This window comes from Phalacrocorax aristotelis, chromosome 2 (genome assembly GCF_949628215.1).
Source record: "Phalacrocorax aristotelis chromosome 2, bGulAri2.1, whole genome shotgun sequence".
NCBI classification, from domain to species: domain Eukaryota; kingdom Metazoa; phylum Chordata; class Aves; order Suliformes; family Phalacrocoracidae; genus Phalacrocorax; species Phalacrocorax aristotelis.
The window spans coordinates 70,949,940-70,977,594 of NC_134277.1; the positions used below are offsets into that span (position 1 = coordinate 70,949,940).

The 27,655-nt window shown below is 42.5% G+C and overlaps 1 protein-coding gene across 5 annotated transcripts in view; it reads right to left on the bottom strand.

Moving 5' to 3' along the window:
* The window catches only part of PHACTR1 (phosphatase and actin regulator 1), a 314,482-nt gene that overhangs the window by 107,110 nt on the left and 179,717 nt on the right, over positions 1 to 27,655 (bottom strand). For all 5 annotated transcript variants that reach the window (XM_075084044.1, XM_075084041.1, XM_075084042.1 and 2 more), the window contains one exon: positions 25,337 to 25,501. In XM_075084044.1, the coding sequence (XP_074940145.1) occupies positions 25,337 to 25,501 (165 nt within the window). The remainder of the gene's footprint in view (positions 1 to 25,336; positions 25,502 to 27,655) is intronic.

Below are 27,655 nucleotides of genomic sequence, written 5' to 3' on the forward strand. Positions count from 1 at the left end.
ATTCTGATATGGCCAGCCATGTGCTTTCTGACAAATAGCAATATCATTACTAAAGCTAAAATAAAACACTAAAATAACTCCCTCTTTGTAACACAGAGGCTGACATTGTTTGCTCAGCTGAAGCACATACCGCATAGATGAGATGCTAGAAACCTGGCAAAACCAGGGAGGATCTTGCATTAGAACTTCTGAAACCTCTTCATTCCCGTATTGGTATTAGTCCTCCCTATCTTTCAGAGTACAACTTACTACGTAAACGTAATCTCACGTTTTTTCCTCCAAGTTGCAATAACATTGTGCAAATAATCTGGGAATGGACAGCCAACTGATAGCATGTTCATGGAAGAGATCCTCCTAGAAGCTATGTTAAGGCACATGGAGGACAGGGAGGTTATCTGAGGCAGCCAGCATGGCTTCACTGAGGGCAAGTCCTGCCTGACCAACCTAGTGGCCTTCTATGATGGGGTGACAACATCAGTGGACAAGGGAAGAGCTACAGATGTCATCTATCTGGACTTCTGTAAGGCCTTTGACATGGTCCCCGACAGCATCCTTCTCTCTAAACTGGGGAGATATGGATTTGATCGGTAGACCGTTCAGTGGATAAGGAACTGGTTGGATGGTCGCATCCAGGGGGTAGAGGTCAATGGCTCAATGTCCAGATGGAGACCAGTGACAAGTAGTGTCCCTCAAGGGTCCGTACTGGGACCAATACTGTTTAATATCTTCATCAATGACATAAACAGTGGGATCAAGTGCACCCTCAGCAAGTTTGCAGGTGACACCAAGCTGAGTGGTGCAATTGATATGCCGGAAGGACGGGATGTCATCCAGAGAGACCTGGACAAGCTGGAGAGGTGGGCCTGTGAGGACCTCATGAGGTTCAACAAGACCAAGTGCAAGGTCCTGCACCTGGGTTGGGGCAGCCCTGGTATCAATACAGACTGGGTGATGAAGAGATCGAGAGCAGCCCTGTGGAGAAGGATTGGGAGTACTGGTGAATGAAAAGCTGGACATGACTTGGCAATGCACGCTTGCAGCCCAGAAGGCCAACTGTATCCTGGGCTGCATCAAAAGCAGCGTGGCCTGTGGGTCTGGGATGTGATTCTGCCCCTCTACTCCGCTCTGGTGAGACCCCACCTGGAGCACTGTGTCCAGCTCTGGAGCCCTTGGCAGGGGAAAGATATGGACCTATTGGAGCGGGTCCAGAGGAGGGCCACAAAAATGGTCCAAGGGCTGGAGCACTGCTCCTATGGGGACAGGCTGAGAGAGTTGGGGCTGAGAAGAGAAGGCTGTGGGGAGACCTTATTGCGGCCTTCTAGTACTTAAAGGGGGAGTATAGGAAGGATGGGGACAATCTCATTAGCAAGGCCTGTTGTGACAGGACAGGGAGTAATTATTTTAAACTAGAGGGTAGATTTAGACTGGATATAAGGTTTGGTTTTTTTCACTGTGATGGTGGTGAAACATTGGAGCAGGTTCCCCAGAGAGGTTGTAGGTGCCCCATTCCTAGAAACATTCAAGGTCAGGTTGGACGGGGCTCTGAGTAACCTATGTAGTTGATGATGTCCCTGCTCACTGCAGGGGGTTGGACTAGATGACCTCAAAAGGTCCCTTCCAACCCAAAACATTCTATGATTCTATGTTCTGCACAAACCTCTTCTCTTTGAAGTTTACAGCCTACATTATCTGTCAGTCATATATAACTAAGTGTCAAGTAAGATCCTATGCCATTTGTAACACCAAAATAATGTCAAAACTCCATTAATAAGATTGGATCAAAAGACTTTCCTCACTGCAGAAATGCTTCTCGCCCACTCTACAGCTTTGCACATAAATGTCTCTGAGCTCTGAAGTATCTCATTTGAGAAATGGCTAATATTATGTAGTAGATATTTGTACCTACAAAAATATTATATGGAAAAGATAACCCATATAGAAACAGAGAACATGCTAACACCCATCTTTATGGCTTCAACCATAGCAGCTGTGTGCGGAACAGCTGCTGCTCTACATGACTTTTCCAAGGTCCCACCAAGAGTCTCTGAAAAACAGTGACTTGAGCCAGGCTGCCACCCCAAACCAATAACTTTGTGGTGGGTTGACCCTGGCTGGACACCAGGTGCCCACCAAAGCTGCTCCATCACTCCCATCCTCAGATGGACAGGGGAGAGAAAATACAATGAAAGGCTTGTGGGTTGAGGTAAGGACAGGGAGAAAACACTCAGTAATTACCATCACAAGCAAAACTGACTCAACTCAGGAAAATAAATTTCATTTACCACCAAAGTAGGGTAATGAGGAAAAAAACCTAAATCTTAAAACACCTTCCCCCCACCCCTCCCCTCTTCCTGGGCTTGACTTCACTCCAAAGTTCACTACCTCCTACCCCTCAGTGGCACAGGGGGACGGGAAATGCAGTTTGGGGTCAGGTCATCACACGTTCCTCTCTGCGGCTCCTTCCTCCTCAGGGGAAGGACTCCTGACACTCTTCCCCTGCTCCAGCACGGGGTCCCTCCCACAGAAGACAGTTCTACACAAACTTGTCCAATGTGAGTCCTTCCCACAGGTTGCAGTTCTTCACAAACTGCTCCAGCGTGGATCCCTTCCACAGGGTGCAGTCCTTCAGGAACAGACTGTTCCAGTGTGGGTCCCCCACGGGGTCTCAAGTCCTGCCAGCAAACCTGCTCCAGCATGGGCTCCTCTCTCCCTGGGGCCACAGGTCCTGCCAGGAGCCTTCTCCAGCACAAGCTTCCCATGGGATCACAGCCTCCTTCAGGCACATCTACCTGCCTGTGGGGTCCTCCACAGGCTGCAGGGGAATCTCTGCTCCAGTGCCTGGAGCACCTCCTCCCTCTCCTTCACTGACTTTGGTGTCTGCAGGGTTCCTTGTCTCACATATTCTCACACCTCTCTCTGGCTGAAGTTGCACAGGTTTTTTTCCCCTTAAATATGTTATCCCAGAGGCACTACCACTGTCACTCGGCCTTGGCCAGTGGTGGGTCCATGTTGGAGCCAGTTGTCATTGACTCTATTGGACACAGAGGAAGCTTCTAGAACCCCAATACAAACTTACATGGAGAGAAGACATCTGAAGCAGAACAATTCTTTAATGAAAAGTCCCCACAGATTACCTTCACTTAAAAATGAATGGCAAAAGGGACCAGTATCCACTGATTGTAACAGTTTTCCCAGTTAATTTATTCTTTGAGAAAGGCAAGTTCTGCAAGGCTGGTGCTCCTGGCTCCAGATTTCTCACCGGTTTCTTCACACAAGATTCAGAGCTGGTTTAATATGTAAATGCACATAAGCTTCCAGAAGCTTAGATGAAGATATTACAAAGTCCAATCCTGGTATTGCTGCTATGTTCTCAATCCCCACATTATAGCGCTTTCATCTGAAAATATGCTTAGATAGATAACACTCAGTATATGAATTTATGAGTATTTGTTTTTCTGGTTTGCTCAATACCACTTCTGCACTGTTATGAGTTACACACTTAAAGAAAATGATAGGACTCCAATTTTCTTTGCAATATCAGCATTATCCTGACTGTACATCAAAAGAAATGAACAACGGGCAAAGCTGTAACACAAGCACCAGAAGTTCCAGTAATATTCAATCAGGTATAAAAACTTCATGGTAACTGAGTATCCAGCACTTTTGTACCTTCCAGATGTAGTTGAAATACTGTACATATTTCATTGTTCTGAATTTAGATGTGAACTTCACCAGAGTTCAAGGAATATTTGTACTCAAACACGTGATCTAGGCACATTTGTAGCTAACAGCATTATTAAAAATTAATCTTTATAAATACATAATCATATTTTGGTGGCATAGAAACTTAAGTGGTTTGCGATGTCCTGCTGTTCTTCATAAAATCCTGCAATAATATGTTTTGCCCTTTTCTCCAACAACCCTACTGCTGCTGTGCTGTGGAATACTATTGACTAATATTAAAATAACACAGATAAAAGGCAAGTGTTGTGAGGTGTGTGTATACACAGGTAGAGAGAGGTGGAGAGAACCAGATGAGAAGAGAGTTATGTTTTTTCCTTATAAAGAACTGTGGCTTTTGTCTTTCTGATGCCAGCCTGTTCTCTTAACCAGTGGTTATTTCCCTGCCCTGATGCAAGTCTTCTGTATATCCCCCAAGCTGAAGAAGCATCACAGATTCCACTGAGAGGACCTTTCTAATTTAAGTAGAAAATTGCAATTTCTTTGCCAAATCCTTTAATTAGCAGATGGTATTACAGCCATTGTTGGTCAGATACTGCTCTCAGTACACCAAAGCAATCCCTTTGTTCTCAAGCAGGACACGGAGATGTGAACAAAGACAGTATTTTCCACTTTACTCTGCTGTAATTAAATGGAACAGAGTAGGGAAAGGACATGACAAATATAAGATCCCTGTTAAAGTGTTTGAAACCCTGGAAGTATTTTGCTAGCATTGTGACAAACCCAACTCAGAAAAATCACGATTAATTTTTCTGATGGAGCATCAAATCTACCTATTTTCATTTTAATACATTTGACTGATGTTTAGGTACACCTGGTACATGTGTAACTTTGACCAGAACCGTCATAGGTAAAGCACTCCAGGAACTTCAAAAGCACTTCATTAGCATTGAAGAGATCTAATTAATTATACCCATATTACATACCTCTGAAAACTGATGCCACAAAACCACACCTAGGGGCATATTTTTAAAGACCCGCTATTCTCAAACAGAAAGGCAGTCTGAATGTTCAAATCGCCAAGGGGATGGCAGCTCCTGAAATCCTGTCTACCTTTGTGCTCACGGAGGCCATGGCAGACTGTAAATTTACTCCCCTCCTTGGAGTCATCAGGAACAGGTTTAGATAGTCGCAACTTCACCACAAACAGAATCGCTTCAACCTGTAAGCAGCACACAGTAGCCAGCAGAAGTGGGACACGTAAACACGCACACATCATCAAAATAGGTTTATCAGGATTTACAGTTCCCAGGAAGACACCATTCAGTGTGAGAGTTTCTTTTCTGTCTCTGCAAGTGATTGGTGCTGGCAGCACTGAAAACGGTGCCTGCCTGGTTTTTTATACAGACTCTTTTCCATGGATTTCCTCTGTTTCCACCATGCTGCTCCAGATTATGAAGCCTCGTTGAGATTAAAGAAGTGTGCAAGTCTGACAAGCCATTCTGTCAGATCCAGTTTGTGTGGTTTCACCTGCCTGAATGTTCCCATGAAGGTCTGAAGTCATTCACAACCCAATCCGTCTGCATTGCTCTTGAACTTCACTCAGTAAGGCTCAAAAATGCCTCGTGTCCTGGACATTTCTGAACACTACAGTGTGAAGCAACGTCAGGTAAGCAAAATATCAGGAACTGTGATGAAAATTTTCACTTCTTAGCTTCCTGGCCACTAAGCATTTCAGTTACAACTAATTCTAATAGGAATTCTTCACCTGAAACTCTTGATAGGCTTTGACAATCCTAGGGAGGAGAAAAGTGCATACACCTGTGCATATTAATATACAGCTGGAGGAAACACGGTACCCCTGCTGAATCACATACTGAAATATGAGGAGATTGGAAGGATTACATGCTTTCTTACAAGCGCCTGGATACTGCACAATCACTTTACATCTCATTATTGTTATTATCACAGCTATTTCTGTATCACTAGGAGTCCTGCAAATCTAGCAAAACACTTTACTTCTTAGAGGCTTCTCATTGTCTGTATTTTTGGGGAGCGACAATCAAATAAGAAAAAAGACCCTGAATTACTCCTGTCTCATTTCAAAGCTAGAAGCTGAAAACAGAAACCTACTACTATTAGGCACAATCCAGGAGGCTTCTGCAGAGCACTGAGGATAACTTTTTGCCACAGGTGGTGGAGGAGCCAATGAGGCAAGATACGCTGCTGGACCTTATACTAACAAACAAAGAACGTCTAGTTGAGGATGTGAGGGCTGGGGGTAGCCTTGGCTGCAGTGACCATGAGATGGTGGAGTTCAGGACCCTGTGTGGTAGAAGCAGGGCAACAAGTACGATTACAATCCTGGAATTCAGAAGAGCTAACTTTGGCCTCTTCAAAGACCTGCTTGGAGGAATCCCATGGGTTAGGGCTCAGGAAGGTAGGGTGGTCCAAGAGACATGGTCAATATTCAAGTTTCACTTCCTCCAAGCTCAAGATTGGTGCATTCCTGTGAGGAAGAAGTCAAGTAGAGGAGCCAGGAGACCCACATGAATGAGCAAAGAGTTTCTAGAAAAACTGAAATGAAAGAAGGAGGATTACAGTATGTGGGAAAAGGGACTGGCCACTTGGGAGAAATATAGGAATGTTGTCAGGGTATGCAGAGATGCAACGAGGAAGGCCAAGGCCGACTTGGAACTAAATCTGGCAAGGGATGTCAAGGATACCAAGAATGGCTTCTTCAAATGCATCAGTAGTAAAAGAAAGACAGCAGAAACTGTGGGCCCGCTGCTGAATGAGGTGGGTGCCCCGGTGGCACAGGATGCAGAGAAGGCAGAGTTACTGAATGCCTTTTTTGCTTCAGTCTTTGCTGCCATTCAGCGAGACCTGGACAGGCTGGAGAGCTGGGCCGAGGGGAACCTCATGAAATTCAACAAGCGCAAGTGTAGGGTCCTGCACCTGGGGAGGAACAACCCTATGGACCCATACAGGTTGGGGTTGACCTGCTGGTAAGCAGCTCTGCTGCGATGGACCTGGGAGTGCTGGTGGACAGGAGGCTGACCATGAGCCAGCACTTTGCCCTTGTAGCCAAGAAGGCCAGTGGTATCCTGGGGTGCATTAAAAGGAATATGGCCAGCAGGTTGAGGGATGTTATCCTCCCCCTCTACTCTGCCCTAGTGAGACCACATCTAGAGTACTGGCTCCAGTTCTGGGCCCCCCAGTTCAGGAAGGACAGGGAACTGCTCGAGCAAGCCCAGCGGAGAGCTACCAAGATGACTGGGGGACTGGAGCATCTTCCTTAAGAGGAAAGGCTGAGAGACCTGGGTTCGTTCAGCCTGGAAAAGAGAAGACTGAGGGGGGATCTCATCAATGCTTATAAATATCTAAAGAGTGGGTGTCAAGAGGGTGGGACTGGACTATTTTCAGTGGTGCCCAACAACAGGACAAGGGGCAACGGACACAAGTTGGAACACAGGAAGTTCCACCTGAATAGGAGGAAAAACTTCTTTCCTGTGAGGGTGCCAGAGCAGGGGCACAGGCTGCCCAGGGAGGGTGTGGAGTCTCCTTCCCTGGAGACATTCAAACCCCACCTGGACGCGTTCCTGTGCCCCCTGCTCTGGGTGTCCCTGCTCAAGCAGGGGGGTTGGAGGAGATGATCTCCAGAAGTCCCTTCCAACCCCTACCTGTCTGTGATTCTGTGATTATGCGCTCCATTGCATTTACTTCTACTCAGGGTCATCCAATCCATACATTCAATTTATAAGTAATATAAAATCTGCATATGTTTACATAACCAGGGCTAAAAATGTTCTACAAATGGCCCAGAATGGGAATGGGTTTAAAATAACAAATTAAAATAAAACATGGATAGTAAGAACTAGAATATACACCATTTTATGCCTGTCTGACTTGTTCCAGCTTACAGAGCTATGCATGGATGGTTCACTCCGTAAGTTGAGTGATTACATGTTTCTTAGTACACTTAACCTCACAGAGTAATTGCTCACAACAATCCACACCTAGCACGTGGCACCAAAATATAATTTATGTGCTACAAATCTTCAGTATATGGATTTTGACTAAGTTTTTCAAACTACAAAGAGGAAAGTAAGAATGAGTGCATGTGAGCATGTGTGAGCATGCAATAATCACACAAATATACGTTAGATGTCTATTCATGCCTTGCCTTCCTGCCATCTCGATTCAGTCTCTACCTTTGTTCCTCATTTATAAGTAGTATATTGTCTGCCCCATGCTTCTTATCTTCAAGCATTGAGCACAGGTTCACTGCAATTTAGGAGTTCGCTTGCCAATTAAAAGAAATATAACTGACCAGACTAAAATGGACTGGAACAACAATGCAGTTTGGGGCAAAATTTGTGCTTTTGTTTACAACGTCAGTGTTACCCTAGCTGATGGATTTAACAGGAAATACCTAGACATAACTGCAAGCAAAATTTGACCAGAGATATTTGGAATAAAGCTATAAAGCGAAGTACAACTTGTTCTTATGTAAGCAAAAGTCAATTATTATTTGCTGCTTTGTGTTATCCAGATGGCACTGGTGCTAACTATTCAAAAAAATAGGAAAGATCACACTTAGCTCTCATAAAGAACACTGCAAAATAAAATGATGTGAAATCTTAGCCTAGCACTGCTCAGTGGCTAGCATGACTTTAAGGCAATCTGTGCTTTCTTCATCCTCTCCTACCCTGCCTACTAGGCTGCAGGACAGAAGACAAGCTGAGAAAATGCTGTGAGCTAAGGGCCTGGCCTATCTGCATGCCTGAGACACCCGAAGGCAAGCGCTTGCAAGCACAGCTTTGGACGAGGCCCTGCTGGTTGTCTCTTAGAGTTTCTTCACTGTGGGAGTTATTCTCTGGGCAGATCCAGGACTTCTGTAGGCATTTTAGCTGATTCAAAAGGGCCAAAATGAGAGTGATGAACCACCCCACGTGTCTTATGCATGCTCTGTTTCTGCCATGGGTAAGATTGTCTTCTGCTGTTAAATCCTGCAGTAAACATGATACCATTGACATCTGTCTGGGACATCTCTGGCAGGAAGAACTGGGGACCCAACTTGCATTGTGTTGAGGAAGCTGCTGTTTGACCTAAGGATTTTCCCATGATACGGAGTATGGAAAAATGAAACAAAATCCTCCAGGAGTACACTTTGAGCAATCTCAAAGCAGACAGTATTGAAAGAATGGAAAACAGCCCAGGTTTTAGTAAAATACAGTGGACCACTGGCTGGAGAGGAGATCCTAAGGCACAAAATATCTCAGGCAGATGGCAAGAAGACACAGGGCAGTGTGCTCACATCAGCCCAAGACTGGTTCCAATTTTTTAAAATGTTGTTGACTGCTTAATTTCTATTTCCTAGCCTAATATTTAGTGAAATTTAATTAAAGTGGTGTTTGGATTTAAGCATTCCACCATAGTATTAGCTACCCACTCAGTATGGCTCTGCTCTCATCAGAGACATTCTGATTGTGGGTTACACAGCACTTGCTGCTTCTCCACAGAGGGCCGATTGGTCCCATGATGCTCATGCTCTTCCTGATTTCCAGCTGTTACCTTTCATTAAGAGACAGCTACAATTGCCTTAGTGGTTTCCTCATATTACTTTTCCACATAAGCAGCTGGTTCAATTACCATGGGGATACCATGGAGTCAGGAACAGGATGAGAGGTGGCTCTTGAGACTTTCTTCCTACACAGAGGTAGTCCCACTTCAAAAGACTTTGGGAAACACTCACATGAGCAACTAACAAATGGAAATGACTAAAGGTCATCTGGAGACTAATGGGACCAATGCATTTTCAGTATTCAAGCAAAGTGAAAGAGGCAACATTAAGCAAATGATGACCCAGAAATGAGCATTTTGTCAACGATTTCCACTTTGTTATTCAACAATATAATTTTATTCCACAGTTATCTCCTCTAATAAATGTGCGTGCAATTTTTGAGTTCCTCTTTCCTTGACAGCACTACTTAAAATGGTCTTCTCACCAACTGGAGTGCCCTAGATATGCGGCAGAAAGCCTCCTGCCTTCCCCACATTTTTACACAGGGTCAGCCCTGCTGTCACTGAAGGTGATCAGATTTTACCACCAAGTTTAACACACAAAAAAGTGCTCTTCATCATCTGCTGCGGGAAGGCAATGTAGTGAGGGATAGTGCTCAAACACGTGTACAGGTTCTAGGGAAAAAAGTAGGACACAAGCATATATACATAAAGGTTGTACAGAACTAGCAGGTGTTACATGAATAGGGAGACTCTACCCTACTTGCTACAAATCAACTATAATATGGATCTAGGCCTCCTGAATATTAGCCCTCTCTTTATCCAGCTTCTCTGCTGCACAAGAGGCATCATTAGACCAGCAGCAGAAGTACTGCACTTTGCCTATACCTTGCCATATGTGCTTGGAATAGCTATCACTTTGTTCATCGTAATCTACAGGGAGTTTCAGACCAAGGACGCACACCAATTTACTCATAATATGCATACTGGTACCATGTTTGTTCTAACACTGGCTAACAGAGAGATCTGCTCTTCTGGAGATACTGCTGGGTTTTATTAGATAGCACAATCCTCAAAGCCTGTCTTCTGTTTCTCTCGTTTATCTGTGCAGTGAACTATGATTTGGCATATTTTCAACTAGCTCAGAAGGGAGCGTCTCAGCTCTCTTCCCCTGTTGCTTTTCTATCCTGTGCATTCACAGCATTCACTTTTATGGTTCCCTCTTCTAGGGAAGCCAGGAAAAAAAAACCAGACCAATATAACTCATATTGCAGCACGGGGTATCAAGGGTGCTCAAATACACATGGTATTTGCTGGATGAAACCATGTTACCAGGACAACAGATACCACACACAAAAGCCACTCTCTCCCTCAGGCCACATAACTCCAGATATAAATCCTGAAGATCCTGGTCAAATACAACTTATTTTTCTCAGTGGTCAATCTGATGATCAGAACCCCAGGAGGAAAATGTCATGACTACCCTGAAGAGCTCAGAACCAGCTCAAATCAGCATATGAACCAGTGCTAGAAGACAAGGAAGAAATTGTAAAATTGCTACCTCTTCCCTGGCAGCAGGGGATCAGGTCCTCTGGAAACCCAGGATAAGGTCCCAGCATGTGGGATAGCCCATGGAGCGCTGCCAGTGGTTCCCAACGGGTGGGAAGTAGTGGTGGAGGTCTGGCTCATGACCTTCTGCAAGAGGGAGCTCAGCTAACTCCCTCTCAACAGATGCAAGGATCCTAACTAAAACATCTTGTCCAAAATGTGAACTAGCTTTAAGTTTGTGAATTCAATGGCACCAATTCAATCCTAGCTGTGTGAGTTCAGAACGTGTGACACTATGACACAGCTGAGACTGGCCTTGATCTAAATGCCACTCAAACGCGGGCAATTGAGCTAAGTCAGTCTCACAACCCTTGCAGTGAAATCAGAAAATGGATTAATCTGCTGGACCAACAAACGGGGGGGATTTTGATTGGTTTTGTCAGCTACTTGCACTGCATTTTAGCCTGCAGGAATGTTGTCTGCTCATTAATGCCAGAAATACCACAGTGTCACTGGCCTCTCATTTCAGCACGATGCCTTTGCAGATTCAGATGTAAAAAGTCAACATCAATATTTAGAGGTAGCCATTCCAAACTACAAGCTTTCTGGGGCATAAACATCACATCTAAATAAAAGATAGTGTACGGACTTGGATACTACAAGGGGTGAAGGAGCTCTAGTACATATAACTGAACAGTGCTGCCAACACGACAGACTCCTGTGGTATGGAGATCAGCAATGGATGCCTGACTGACTGTAGGGCCGGTTTACAGCCATCACTAATTAAGAAGAGTAGCTGTCGCTGATTGTGTTCTTTTATTTTATAAACAAATATACATGAATTTGCAGTAATGATCTTCACTTCTGTCCTGAACTGGGTTCTGTGAACTATCAAGGCATATGTAGCAAAAGCTGTATGAGAGTACAGAGATAAAGAGTTATAATTATCCCCTAGCTAATAAGTAAATAAAAGCAAAAAAATATTTACAGAGTCTTTCAATTATCAGATCATCATTAGAGAACATATCATCAGCAGTAGAAGGGGATTTACAACTGGCAGGGGTTATGGTGGGCATTCACCTGCCTTGTGAAAAGCAAGTGGATCAGTTATTTATTCTACAGTGCAGAGACCCTTTGCCTTTGATGTTGTCCACTCCAAGCTAAGGCACCCAATGTGACATTTTCAATGCTATTAATTCAAGGGTGGAATAAAACATGATCCAAAGAGCAATTACTAGCTTTGTGTCCTACTAGGATCAAATACGGCAAAACGTCATCTATTTGTAAAATTCAGAATTTTAGATCTTGACTGATTTTGTGCTCTTCCTAGACAACGGGACAGGTTGTAAGTTCTTGAAAATAAACCACAGAACCATAAAAATATAACAATTTCCTGAGATATTGTCCCAGGTAACCAGGATGATGATAGCCAAAGCCCAACCCCGCATAAAAGCTACTGGAAGACTGAGAAAACACATTTTCACTTATCAGTAAGCAAGGGGTATCACACAAACAGTTCCAGGTGCTGTTGTGCAGCCTCTGTACAAATCTCAAGACCAACTGGAAAATCAGAGAAAATGAGTAAGTTGTGCCTCTGTTCCACCTGGCTGACACCTGCCCTCTTGCCGTGCTTCACAGGGAACTCATGAAACCCCACAACAGTTCTGCTTTCATTTGTCTGCAGAGAAACCTCCTTCTCTCTCTCTCTCAGGAGTCTGATCCAAACCCCACAAATGCATGCAGAGTGCTGCTCACACCTTGGCTAACTCCAAGGGGCTTGGGAAACCATGTCCCAGCTGGTTTACAGCCCAAGTTGTGAGGTGGCGCAGAGCTCCATCATGCTGCAAGGACCACTGAAATGCTCAACAGGACAGAGTAAATGCTATCAGGATTGCCACTGCACTTCCAGAAGTTGTTGCCATGACTCTGCCCTTTCTTTTCCCTCCTTGTTTGACTTGTTGCCCTCCCCTACACCCACTGTAGCATGGGGTTCTCTTTGGAGCGCAGCTAACCAAGGTTTTCCAATTTAAAAAAAAGGGTGAAAAGGCTTCTTGCATCCTCAGCTGTTCTGATGAAAAGTCTGTAACTATGATACAATAAGTTACAGGCAAGTACAATCTTTGTTAAATTTTACTGATGTCTAATTCCTGCCTCCAAATAATACCATTTCAATAATACCTTCTCCTTCCTACCTCCTTTTCAAAGCAAACAGAAGGGTGAGGACACACAAGGATTTTCCACTGATCATAAAATCCCAAATTATTTCCATAGACAATTTCTCAGAAGTTCCCTGTTCTGATCTGTGCCTTCCTTACAGAAGTACATTTCATGAGAGGTGTTCCACATATTCTGAAGTCAAAATCGAAGTTGTAAAAGGATGCCAGATCCATTGCCACTCTCCCAAACTCATCACCCAGTCTCAAACCAGAACAGTCAAGGTATCGTTTTCTGTATCAGCCAGCCAATGCCTGTTTTCTCCCATCCACCCCTGCGTATTTCTAGCAGCAGTAGTGGCTTTCTTGTCTGTCTCTGCCCTAATTGACAACTCCACTACCTGTTTCCAACTTCAGTGGCAGGACAAAAGACCATAAATTTGTTATGTTTCTAAAGTTCAGTGAACCTGGGAAGCTGGTTAGAAAAAACTGATCCAAACTGCTGTTCTTAGCTTCATGATTAAACGGCAAAAGATCCAAGAAGGAGCAACCCATACAAAACTGTGTTTCATAAGTTCTACCCCTCATGGAATTGTTTTTCCCCACAACTATGAACTAAAATCCTCCACAGGAGATAATGTACAAGAAGCCACGAGCTGGTGAGAAAAAACACCACCACTCAGGCATACCTAAGCTTTAGTCCAAATGCCATCTGAATATTTCACTCATAGCCAACTACATCTTTTTTAACTGATGTTTAAACTACCTAAAGCATATTTTCTCATCAGATATGAAATTGGGAGGAATGCTACTGTAACTACTTAATACAGGCTTGATCCTATGCCCATGAAAACCAGAGAGAATCCAATGATCATTTTTACAGGGCTTTTGATCAGGTCCATAAACCACACAGGCTATTAGAGGTACGTGTACAGTTTTGAAAATTTAAGTGCCAGCATAGAAGTGTAAATGCAGTATTGATTTTTGATGATGGTGATAGAAAATTCATGGGCTTCAAAGCGTCTTGAGGCAGAACTTAAATATAAAAGGCTGCAGGGGTGTGCACATCCTGGAAACATTTTGGTCTGCAGAAACAAAGCTTACTACTACAAAGAGCTGAGCACCCACTGAGCCCCATGGTCATCTTTTGGGAACAAAGCACCTCAGAAGGGAGATTGTGCAGCTGGCAGAAGCCTTAGTGGCCTGTCCGTATGAGCAGAGGCTTTTGGTATTCAGCAGCTGCCTGCCAGGCACCCTGTGCCCAGTGAAGACAGGGCGGGGAATTCACCAGCTTCAGCAGGAAGAAAATCAAACCCATTGTCAATCATTTTCAGCACAAATACATGTCACTGCCTTCAGGCAGCAGCATTTCTGTACCACTTATCTATGCACGTTCAGCTGTCAGCCCCATGCTACTTTTAACTACGGAATTAATGAAGAGCACATGGAGACCATGAGATTCCTGCAAAACACAGGGAGGGAAGGGACTGGTGTTTTCAGGCTCAAGCAGTAGCTAGTGGCAAATGTAAATTGCCTAATAACTTCTCTTTTAAAATAGGCAAATAATGGTGTTGGTTAAGTTGAAAAAGTATCTTTCAACACAGCAAAAGGATGATTTTTACTGCCTGTTTTGATAAATGGAGCTGTGATTGATTAACCTGGAGAGATGTGTATATATAGCTCTGAAGAGATAAAGGACCAAGAGTATTAATTAACAAATTAAAACCTTTTTAAGAGGAACTAAGGTCTGTTCCTTCAAAAAACTACATGCATATATTCAGCTGCAAAATAAGAGACCGATATATTCCATTTTTCAACCTAGAAATGTATACCTGCTACTCCAGCAAGAAAAGGAATAGCAAGTGATCTTCAGCATCATGGATCTATTCTATCATTACTTTTATCTAAAAGGGTGGGACATCCTGTAGATAATAAACAACTTGGGTGCAGTTAACAACAGTTAATATTATATCTTCAACCTATACAATTAAATGGAAACCAAAATAAGTCTTCTTAAGTATTCTTAACTACTCAGTCTTCTTTATACATACACCATACTATGGAATGGAAACATACCTCTGAAAATGTAATTGGCATCAATAAAGCAAATTATAAATATTCAGAAAATCCATAAGTTTCTTCAAAACAGCAAGTTTAGCTTCTAGTATGAAATCAAGATTTTTTTCCCCATGCTTTTGGTTTCCTATACTTTATTCTACAGTCACACAGGTTTTTTTAATAATCCTTTTCATTCCCAGAATCCAAGATTCTCTCTGAATGACTTGACTTAGTGAGCTGCACTTCTGAAGAAACCCTGCACATGGACAGACTGACCAAAAAAAATAGGAGACCTGGTGAAATTGCAATTAAGTCTTGCAATACCTGGAGTGTAATTATCTATAGGCATCGTTTGCAACAGGACTGGGGTGGCTTAGCTGCAGAATTTGGAAGAGATCAACAACAGCTTTCTCTCTTCATTAAATGCTCTAATCACCACCTCGGGCTTCTTTTGCCTAGTCCCTTGGGCCAGTCCAAGCAGCCAGGTGTAGCTCTCACCAAACAGAGCCTCTAGATCCCACCCCTTGTGGCAGCTAAGGTAGTCACCTGATTGACTCTCTCCTGCGCACTAGCTCTTGTGGCTACTTATATGGGCGCTCAGGAAAAGCAATCTGAATTAAGTAATTCAAGGAGGATCACCAATGCGATGTTAAACACTTGCATGGACATTTTAATTCAGAACTGAATTGGCCTTAATGAATTAAAATAAAATGAATGCGTTTATGAACTGAACAAACATCCACCCAAGGGTTTATGGTGATACAACTAATCTGTTTCATATTTACGGTTTAAATAATTCAAGTTACAATGTATAAACAAGCCCTAGTATAAACAAGACTTAGACCAAGATTTCTAAGAAACAATTCTTCATCAAGCTATCTTTGATTTCCAATACATAACCTGATTTTGGATTTCTCCTATTAAACCTCTGTACACTGGGTAATTCAGTTTATCTTTCTATCAACTATTCATTATTCCTCAACTTATTAACCCCAGCAGCCTTGGAAAGAGCTCATGAAGCAAATGGTTTTGTCTGGGTGACTGCCATCTCTGTTTCAGATCCCTGTGGACCTGGGATTCTCACTCCTGCTGCCAATACCCTATACATCTAGCTGTATGTGCTTTCTTAATGCAGTTCACAGACATGGAAATAAAGGGCGTCTACTGTGATTAAAAAGCCCCATCAGATTAGAGTCATTGGGCTGCATGTTCACATTACCGTACCAACCCATTTCCCAATCACAACATGGGTCAGATGTCAATCATGTCACGGATATGGCAGGGCTCAGTTGAGGTAAGCTGGCCTCAGGGATTCCTGCTTCATTTCTCCCCTGTTGAAAACACCAAGCAAGAGCAAACTGGTATTCTAGGAACAAAACTTCCTCAACAGCACATCTGAGTGAAGCCATCCAACATATTTTGCCTCCAAAAACTACCCTGCAGCAGTCTCTGAAAGGCATGGGAGGTTTTCCTCTCCATTGTTCTGCAAGTGAGAGGACCACAGTCATCTCTGACCAAAGCGTGGGGGAACCAGTGGAGTCACCAAGCAGATTTTGGGCGGCACCCGGCCTCTGCAGTGCCACTGATGGACTCCGCTGCCTCTCAGGACATGAACCTGCACCACATAGTTTACTGACCAATGACAAATTTGCATGGCAATATTCAATGGCTGTTGCTTTGATAGAATAACAAAAATGACCCAGGGCATAAGTTGCTTAAAAGCAGGGTCCTGCGACCAGCCAGCATCCTGCCAGAAAGGACCTGCAGCTTTTTTTGGGTCACTGGGATAACCTGGCGCTACAGCTGACCACTATCGCTCAGTCTTTGTTCTTGTCACAGATCAGACGCCTCATGGCTCCATGTCACTGTGAAATGTAGCTTTTTTTTTCCCCTGCACCTTTAAAAGGGCAGTAAAAACCTGAAGAACAAAAGCCAACAGTCTGAGAAATATTAATTAATTTCCATGCTTCAAATGCAATCTAAAAATAAAAAGCAGCCTCAATGCATTTTGTTGTTAAATGAAAGCATTCTAAAATAATCTGTAAGGACACAGCCTGATGAAGTCTGTACGTTCATGAGTCACAGCAATAGCAGCTGAGGATATACAACAATTTTTTACACAAGAATGAGCTTTCTTCCAAACACGCTCATTCTCTCTCCCCCCAACCAGATATTCTATTATTGTTGATTTGTTGGAAAACCACTTCTTAAAACATCTCCAATGAATGTCGTTCTCTAATCCATATACCATGCAGAAGCTTGTGCTGTTAACAGCATCTATTTTTCAATCCTCAAAATTTGTTGTAAATTCTCTAATGGATTAATTGTATTATATTATTTTAACATGAATGCATGGTTGTAGAATTATGTCGCAGCATTACAGTTTGGGCGGCCTCGTAAAATCTTCACAGCAGCTGGAAATGTAATTAGCATAAAACCCAAACAGCCTCATTAAACATCCCTTTCCTGTAAGAAGGGACACATTCAAGGGCCTCGTCTCACACATTCCATTAGAGCTGGCACAGGGTGAGAACGATCCCAAAATGCGTTTTTCAGTCCAGCTAAGCAAAGTCCACTTCTTAAATCCTGGAAATGTTCTGCAACAGATCTCAGGAAGACACAACGATGCTGCTCTGTAGTGGAATACATGTTCCCAGGGGAGTGATTACACCCCCCATTTTTGAACTAGGAGCTTCCATTTGGCAGTTCAAGTATAAAAATAGACAACTGCTTTAACTGCTTTCTATGTACAAATTAGATCTGCAACTTCCAAATGCATTTGAATTCTTTTAATGTGCTTAAAATGACAAATCTAAAACCACTGCTAATTTATAATTCCAGCAATAAAGAAGCAAAGATCACCCACTGCTTTCCCCTGCTATGAAATGCCTTCTGCCACCATAAGCTTTGGGCTGCTTATCTAATTGCATGGTTGCAAATGACCACTGGGTTTAAAAATCTCTGTGGATCTTTGGTTCCACAGCAGTAAGCAGATACACAAGCTAGTTTTGCTCCCTCTACAGAAAGGCAAAAGGTTAATTTTTTTTTTAAGTTGCCTATAGTTTTGTATGAATCCTGGTGCTACTTCTGGCCAGCTTATCAGAAGGCATTAAGAAAATGTCAGTGCATGCAAAGAGAAGCTACGGGCAACCTGCATTTAGACCTAGAATATAATTTTTTTTTCACTTCCAAAATCAAGAATACATCAGGTGTGCAATTTGGGTCAATGCAAAAAATAAAACTGAAAATGGATTTTAATTTTTTTATTCAGTTCTTGAGCTCAAGCAGTGTAATATTTCAGGAGACTTAAAATACAAATATTTTCCTGCTTGCCAGGTCATTTTATAGTTGGAATTAAAATTTTTAGCTATCCTTGTTAATACCTCATTCAAATTTGAAATGGAAGGGTATATTTGAATAAAAACTCTTTTAAAATTAATTTAGAATATACTGAAATATAACGTGCTTATTTGCTGGAATTTCCTTCATATAAAAGTATTTGCTTAAGTCAATGTGCATTCGTGGCAGCCCAAGCTCCTGCAAAATGGCACTTTTCTTCAGAGAACGACAATTAGCACCTTCCTCAAAAAAACCCACAAGTAACCCTGAAAAGTGGTTGTATTGCTGGGTTTTTACAAAACCGGAACTCCTTTTTGGAAGACTGGACTAAGTTTTACATCAGTGCCGTCTTTCTTCTCTTCTCCCACAATCTTGGGAATGATCAGTGATTTTCATCACAGCATTAATGCTCTGTGAGCTACCGCAGCACAGCAAAAACACCTGGCTGGGACCAGTGTCCACATCGCCCGCTCACTGTCTCACATCAAAAGGGCTACTGGAGGTTTTACACAGTCTTATTGATGGACTCCATCAAGGATGAGAATAGGACTTTGGCGTATTTCGGGCTTCAGGGTAACTTCAGCACCAGCTACACTGCAGGGGAGACTGCTCTTTTTCTCAATGCTGATTCAGAATTACATTTCCAAGCCAATAGAATAACAGGGTGAAGGAAAACAAAAAACATAATTACCTCAGGACTCCATACCTAAACCTAGAGATAGTCTGTCCTGAAAGTATATGAGGAATTGTAACTGAAATATTAATACCTTTCACACAGGTAGTTATTAAATGAAGTTCAGGAGAACAGAATGGGACCATAAAGTACTTTAAAACCCAGTTATCCTTGTTAGCCAACGATCCAAACAAAACCACTGCTTTCACGGTACAGGCTGAAAATAAGACCTTTGAGGATAGATTTCAATAACTTGGTAGGCAGTTGGAAAAACCACCCAAAATCTCTTCCCCCCTAGACCACCTCCCCAAAAGTACGGGCAGAGGCGAGGGCAGGCAGGTCTGCAGGCTGTGCTTCTCCTTCACTTCCCCAGGCAAAGGCCTCAGCAAAATAGCATGACTAGTTTAACAGCCCAAGAGTTTTATGTGAGAAAACATGAGAGGCAATCATTGGCAAAGCAGAAGGGAGTAGGAACATTTAAGAGCAGCACTGGCAACACATCATTGAATTTCTACCGATTGGAATATTCTGGAAAGCAAAGTTCAAAATATTTACCTATTGTAGTTAGAAATAATCGGCAGTAGGAATAAAATGATCTGGGGATGGTTTATGAATAGCAGTTCCTCTAATTGCACAGATTTACCACATTTTGTTTTCTTCTTGTTATTCACCAGAAACATTGAAAGTCCTTGCCTGTGAGTGTTGCCAAATTTAAACAACCCCTCTGCTGACTGGGAGACTTAACTTATGTAAACACATTGACATATGAATTTTTATAGAGCACTTTTTTAAAAACTCTGGTTGGAAAAACCAAAGCACCGAGGCTTAGCAAGTGAAAAAATAGCATTTGAGCATAAAATAAATGACTGTTTTAATGCAGATTCTGGGAGTGGGGCCGCTAAGGGTTTGCATGAGTGGATTCAGGTTTGGCCCACTTAATTTTCTTTACACAGTTTGAGTGTGAATTAAAGTAAATGCAAAAGCATGCATGTCCTCCCTAAAAAAGCAAACTGGAAAAATCCAGATGCTCCATTCTGTGGCACTGTCTATACTATTGGGCTTTAATCTTTAGATCCTCGATGCAGACCTCAGCTATTCTGGTTAAACATCTGCTAGCAACAGAAGATTATCACCCTCTGTACAGACAACTATTAAGACAAGTCCTAAGGTCCTTGGGCAGCAGATCAACCCACAAACCTGCTCTGGAAGTCCTAGTTTCCCAACCCAATCTTCCCCAACCCAACTGATGATGCCCGACCTACACTGATTAGCCTCTTGGCTCTTCTAACATCCAGGTCTGCTTTGTTCAGCCCCAGTCTTTATCCCTACAAACTCCCCAGCCCTACACCTTGAGATGGGTTCCTGAACACCAACCTTTACAATTTTACACTAAGTAAAGGAAGCTTTCAGTGAAGTAGGAGTGGGACTTCCCTCTTCTCAGGAGGGCACCCTGAGCACAAGGCCAGGAAGCCACTGTCACATCTGTCTTTCGCCACAGAACAGGACACAGCTTGCTAGCTCAACCATGGGTTTTGGGGATGGCAGCTGGGGCACCAGAGGACTCATCCATCCTCACTGCCCTGTAGAAGAAGTTGTAAGTATTTCTAGGAGGGGGAGATGGTACATGAATGAAGGGAAGTTTCAAAGTACCGAGGAGGAGTGGAAAGTTTGACAGATTTCCTTTCTCTCTTTAGTGTGACTGTCTCAGACAACCCTCTACTTAGCAACAGAGCTGCTGTGGAGCTTTCTTCTGAAATTGGACTTTCTCTGCTTATTGTACAGGGTGCCTATGTACCTAACCCAAACGTTGCTGAATCCCTTGCCTCTCCTGCTTAAAAATGAGTTTTCTCCACACCCCTTAATTTCTCACCATTTCTTACTTTCCTCCTCTCAGTCCAAACAATTTCCTCCAAGTACAAGTTACATGCTTGAGCACTGCAACTCAGGGAGCAAGGATGGGGAAGATGGACACATCAATTCTTTAAAATGAAGGTCACCAGAAATGTGAAATGGCAAAACATGACATTTTTCCCCTATTCATACTCCTGCAAGCAGCTGAAATACTCTTTTCTGAAAGGCTGCACGCGATTGGCTCTTGATGAATACAGTGATTAAAAACTTCAATAATGCTTCAGGTAAGCCCAGACCTATCTTCCCTCAGGCCTCTTTATTTTACAAGCACCTCCTTCTCCAAAACATTGCCAGGAAATGACATTTCACTAGCACATGTACAACTCTGCAATAAAACAAGAGCACACCCAGGAACTGTTTTCAAACTCACATCAAGGCAAGCAAAACAAGGTCAAGGTATTAAAAACAATGACAAAGGTCTGGCTGAGGAGACAGTCAGATTTCTCTTTTGCTATCTGCTTTTCTGATTCCCAGAAAGTCCAGTGTGGTTTTAAAACCCTTGCGCAGCCTGCTGGAGCCACCCCAGATGCATCCAGCCAAGAAAACGTGCTTGGGCAAAGAAAATTCAGAGTTTCTTCCTGTCTTCTTCTGCCATAAATGAGACTGCTCCTCATCAGTTAAAAGAAACTGTCCCATCAAGTGATATAATCCTGCCATTTAGAAGTTTGCCTGTGCTCACAAAGCTAGAGTTGTCAGCTTTATCATACTGTTCATTGCCATGTGGGACCCTCAGCCTCCATGGTAATAAAGGTTTCCATGTGCAAAATGAAATTTTAGGCGAGTTAAAAAAAAATACACCACACTTTTTTGACTATAGCATGAATAAAGTCATGGCTGAGTTTAGTTTTCTTTGTCTAACTCCTTCTATATATACCTTCACTGTCAGGAGCGCTTATAATGTACTTTGGAAGTTTAGGTGTCCATCAAAGAACTTTCATTAGGACCGTCCGCGGTAAAATGTGTTCCAATCCCGACACTGAAAAATGTGTTGTGCTGGGGAGGAGCTTCACTTCTTTCCAGGAGGAGGATTACTGTGAGAATTAACTCGTTTCTTGCCCTGCTGTGGTACACTGGTGTCCCTTGCCCAGTATAATCTCCCTTCCTGTTTGCTTTGAGAGTGAGCCTGTCCACAGATGGGCCCATCTGTCACTCACAGCATATGTCCTGAACAACCTCCTTAACACTCCACCTTCCAGCAGAAGAGGTCGCTCAAATCAAACCCCAGATGTGGGCTCACCTGGCACTTACCATCTGCAATAAGAGACCACCCCATAGCATGATCTTTTCTACCTGTTCTGGTCACTTTACAAAATACCTAATGATGATACTCACAGACAGACCAACTGCAAGGCAAAGACATTATATGTCTGCATCAAAAACCATGACTTTCACCTTCATGACTAAGTCAGCGCCAAGGCAATGTCAGACTTTGAACCTTTCTGCACAGTTACTACAAGGACATCAGAACCAACGTAACCTATAAACATATAAAGTGTATGAAACACATGCATCCGTTCAACCTTCTGCTTGTCAGTGACAATACAATAATGAAGATGGAGGATGGGCGACTTATCATGCTCAAACATCGTGATATCTGTATCGATGGGCTGAAAGGAACCATATATAATAAGCATAACGTTAATGTCCTCCATCAATCAAGTTACAGATTTTCTATCTCATCTTACGCAAGGTGTCAGAAAACAACTTTTGCTACTACCTGAAAGTTTTTTTTACCTATTGACCACTGAACTAAAGCATTCATCTCTGAATAAATAATGAGAGCTTTTAGTCTGATAAAAATATGGATAAAAAAAAGTTAGCACTTGGAAATCTCAAGACAAAGGCACCCTTTCAACCTTAAATACCAGCCTGACTCTCTCTTTCTTCCAGTCCTCTCCCAGAAAAAAACTCCCATTAATTTCACAGGAAGTTTCAACAGATAAGGTCATGTGTTTTGGCCCTTACTGCTTTCGACATTTAAAATAATTGAATCTATTGTTGCAGCAAATAAGAGCCAAACAAAATACTTGTATTAGTATTTATTTTTTTATAATTACTGATGTTCTGTGCAGGTGGGAAAGCTTGGTTGCATGCCTGTAGGACACTAATGGGAAATATTTTTTTTTCCAAGCATTACATTTATCAGTGCACTGAAGAAAATAAGCCTGTATTAGGAAGTTTCATGCTGGCTCTCATTATGCCATCTCATAAGCTTGTCCTGTGATTTATTATAAAAATTAAATATATTTTCTCAGTGAGATCAGAGGTATTAGATGAGAGGTCATGGAAATACTGGCAGAAAAATGCTAGTTTTCCGGTGCAAAATCTTTTCTATTACACATACTAGGTTCAACCAACACTGCTGAATTGCCAGGGGAGTCTGGTAGGATTCTGGTGGATTCCTATTCCCCAGGGTCAGGGATGATGGAAACCATGGGGTCCCCAGCTCTGGTACAGTCCAGAAGTAAATCTCTCCCAGTGCCTCCTGCAGGATGCTCAGCAAATTTGACATCCTTGTCAGTTTTGCTTCAGTTAGTAGCAGGGGAGCTGACAGAAATACCAATTTTGCAGAGCAGCTGCAGGATACTGTTAGCTTACTAGAAATGAAAATTTTTTAAAAAAATGTTTTGGATTCAGCTGAGATCAAACCCAGTACTGCCATCAACAAACATTCCCTGCAACTGGAGACCCAGCTTTTAAATCAGTTCTTCAGACTCTGAAGTCCCTCTTATCAGGGGAGGAGATCTGCTGGCATGTCTAGTAAAGCTTCCTTCTCCTCTGAGAAAATGAAATATATGTTTTTGCTCTGGTTTTAATCACTGTGTACTTTCCAAATGTTTTGGTAAATGGGGCAAATCTACGTAACAGTTCTTGTAATGCCCAGAGCAGACTATGCAGGCGTATTCAAGCCAGCTTCAAACTAATCAGTCTGCTCACAGCAGTATGCAGCTGAGCCCCAGCTCCTGGAGCTGGATAAACCACACAAATACACACTAGCCAGGCCTTTGCAACGCATGGTACGTCCTGAACTGCTGTGGTTATGCTCTTAGTTATACCCAAATAACCCAGCATGCTGGAACTAGCTTCAAAGTAGTTGTCATCACAGCATCCACATACCCCTAAGAGCTATATGGTTTTCATGGAAATCCTGATACACTGCACCACGGTTATGGCTGATACAGAACATGAAAGACAAGCCTTTTGTTTCGCAGAAACATGTCATTTTTGATGACAATAGCTCCTCAGCTGCCCAGTCAAAAAATACGGTCATCACTCAGAGTAATACAGCCATCCGTTCCAGTTGATTAGTCTCTGCCTGACGAATCAGAGAGCAGCTTAAACAGCACACAGTAAAGAGTGCCTTCAGATATGAACCCTGAAAACCCTTATTCTGCATTTAACCTCATGCAAGAATTCACGCTTAGCTAAATGAGACTTCTCATGCAATTATGGGCCATTTTCAGGAGTACAGGCTTCAGGGTGCCAGAAGGTAGAGTCAAGTCCTGCCTGAAAGCTTCCACTCTGCAATAAACAGGTCAGAGAGCAACTGGCCTCTAACTCAAGCCTCTTCTGGCACTTAAGAGAGCAAGATCATCACTGCTTTCTTTCTAGTTCTACTGAGAACAATAAGAAATCAGAAGAAAATTCATGTTTTCTCACAGACAATACAGGCTCAAGAGTTGTAAAACCACATGAAGTAATTATTAGTCATCATGGAATAACAAAGAAAAGAAACCTTCTAAATAGACCAAAAAGCTTGAAAACAAACACACCAGGTACAAACTTCCACCATGTGCATCAGTGGCTGGATCTGGGATTCTTGTGCAGACCAATTTACAATACAAAAACACATTTTTGCAGTTTTCCATACTTATTTTTTAATTAAGGAGCGTCTTAAACCAGGAGTGTTAGAAAGCAATGGCAGAAGGAGGGGTGTGACAGGAAGAGAGATTTGTTTTTCTCAGAAAACAAGTGACACATCTTTCCTGCCCAATGGAACAAATAATTTATTGTTATGCAAGTTACTCAACACAATGTCGACTCCTTTGTCAGGTATTTTTCTCGCTCTTCTATTAGCACTTACAAGGAGTTTGAATGTGGCCAAGTCCTCCACTAGCATTGTCTTTTCATACTGCCGTTTCCTTTACCCATAATCTGCTAAATCAATGCAATAAGATTTTTTCTGGGTTACCCTCTAGCTCTAGTAGCAGAACCTGGTGAGCTGGTGCTTTAACTGTAGTGCACCCAACATGTTGTTTTGGGTTGTTTTTTTTTTAAAAAAAAACCCTGGTAACAAAGTTAAAGATCTCTTACAATCTCTGAAATCTCTCCAAGTCAAGCTTCATCAACATTAAAAATACGTATAAATTGGGGCTGCTCTACAAATTTTTAGCCGCCTTGAGCAAACAATTCCAGATTAACAAACTAACACGACCGCGACTATTACCTGCTGAAGTGTGCTTAAATTTTTCACTCTTCTTCTTCCTCCATTTCCATGGCTTAAAAAGCCTTCCGAGAGTGGCAAATTTGCTTCTTCTTCTGATTGGAGGTGTGTGAGTCCCAGGTACTAGAGAATCTGAACGCATTGCAGCCAGTCTTTCCACTTCCTCAGCTGCAGTTTCAGCATGAAAAGGAGAAAAAAAAAGGGGGAGGGGAAGTTAAATAAATGCTTTAATAAATTATCAGATAACCACGCAGATGGTCAAAATATTCCATGGTTACAGAGACCAGTAAAGAAGGGAAAAAATGGTAGTCTTTATTATTTTAACATTATTTTCTTTCCTTCCAGTGAAATCCATAATCTACTGTAAAGATCAGTATTAACAATCAGATTCAACAGGAATATGGATTATTACAATTGCAAAGTTATAATCTTTAACAAATTGTCCTTCATCGCTCTAGAGAGCTGGCAGTCCATCTGCCAGCCATTCCTGGGGAAGCGCAATAGAGACTGGGGAAGACCGAGCTCCAGAAAAAAGATGCAATACTGTGATGGAAAGAGACATTTCCATGACCTAATATTTATCAGGAGCAAGGACCCTGATAAATAATGACCCTGTGGTATCATTACTGTGTCCATTAAAACTGCCTGGGTTACAAAAGGGGCTGCATTAGGAATTTTCTAGTGACAGAAAGGGTGCTAAAAATTCATAAGGTTCCTTCCAGTCCCACTTTTTTGCCCACTCATTCCCCTCCAGTTCTTATCTTTTAACACACGGACTTGGAGAATTTTAGTAGAGGCCACACTTCGGGCTGAATTCCCTAGGGGCTGTTACAGGTTTTCACTGAGCTTCTGTTATTAAAAAATTCAGCTTTCTGCAACCTTACACTGTAATACATCATGATAGTCTCAATACTTAAAAAAAACCTGAAGGATTTAAATTACCCTTTTCTCCTGGATGAGAGCAAGAGAAGTCTGGGAGTGGTCGGTTGGTGCAGTTACATTGCAGGGTCTCCCCTTTAACATTGCAGGGAAAATATGCTGATAGTTTTGAGAAATAACGTCCCTGTAATTAGAGGTCCAGAGAGGGGTAAGCCAGTACCACAAAAGTACCTTCAGTACTGGGTGAAGGTACCAGTAGCCCAGGAGAGAGAGTCTCTCCATGCCACAGCTGCCAGGGCTGCAATAAGCTCTCCCAGGTACTCTCTCTCTGTAAAAAAAAAAAACCTGTGCAATTCAGTCAGCATACAGGAGGGGGTTTTGTGAGGTTTTTTTAAGTTGTTGGTGTTGGGTTTGTTTCTGGTTTTTAAGGGATATCATTTCCCAGGCCTGTGTCGTAATGCAACACTGCCAGTAAAACTGATTTGAGTGGTCTGCACACACAGAATCTAGATTCATAAAGACAGGACGCAGATCGTCACCTCTCCCACTTGGAAGACAGAAGCCCAGTGTTTCTATTTCACCTGTAGTATATTAAGTATTAACCTCAGCTATGAGCAGAAGCTTGGGAACCTCAGCAAGAACATCACTCTGAAGGGATGAGCACACCTATGCCACTCTGACAGAATCACCAGAGATTTTGGCTGGCAAATTCTGGAAATTTCAATGGAAAAATTTTCTGAGGCTTTAAGCGTGCCAGATTTAGGTAGGTTTCAATAGGAATAGCCAGAGATGCATCTCTAACACAAAGTTCCATTATCAGAACTCCAAACTGAAATACTATTTGAGCCCCTCTGGTTTTTGCAAGAAGGTTGGTTATTTTGTTATTCTCTTTTGCTTGTTTTTACAACTGGCAACACAATCCTTTTTCCTGTAAAATAGCACTGCCACATATACCTGCCTGTAACTTTCTGGAGAAAAAGAAAAAAAAAGCTAGCCAGCAAGACACAGACAGCCCAACTGCTTCAGTGCAAATGGTTAAAAACAACTATTCCTTGGAGTAATGGAGAGAAAGATAGACCTTTCTGAGAACATAATCTTCCCATTTAAAGCAGAGGGAAAGAAGGTAGTTTGGTCAAAGCATTTCATTCTGTTCTCATTGTGCCCAACTGCCATGAGAAATACCTTCTCATAGAGAGAATCCATTTCAAGGCTCTGTCCTGTACAGGGGCTGGGACATGCTGCATCAAGGCTGGAAACTGCCTGGTTATGTTGAACAAACCATGAGGGTAGAAGAAGAGGAAATCAGAAATTTCCTTACACTTTCTGATCTCACTGGAACCTGCCGGGCTTTGACGACCAGCACAGGGTACAGAGCACCTCACTCTATATACAGATCCAAAGGGACCATGCCTTTTCACCCTCCTCCATTTTTAAGATGCCTCT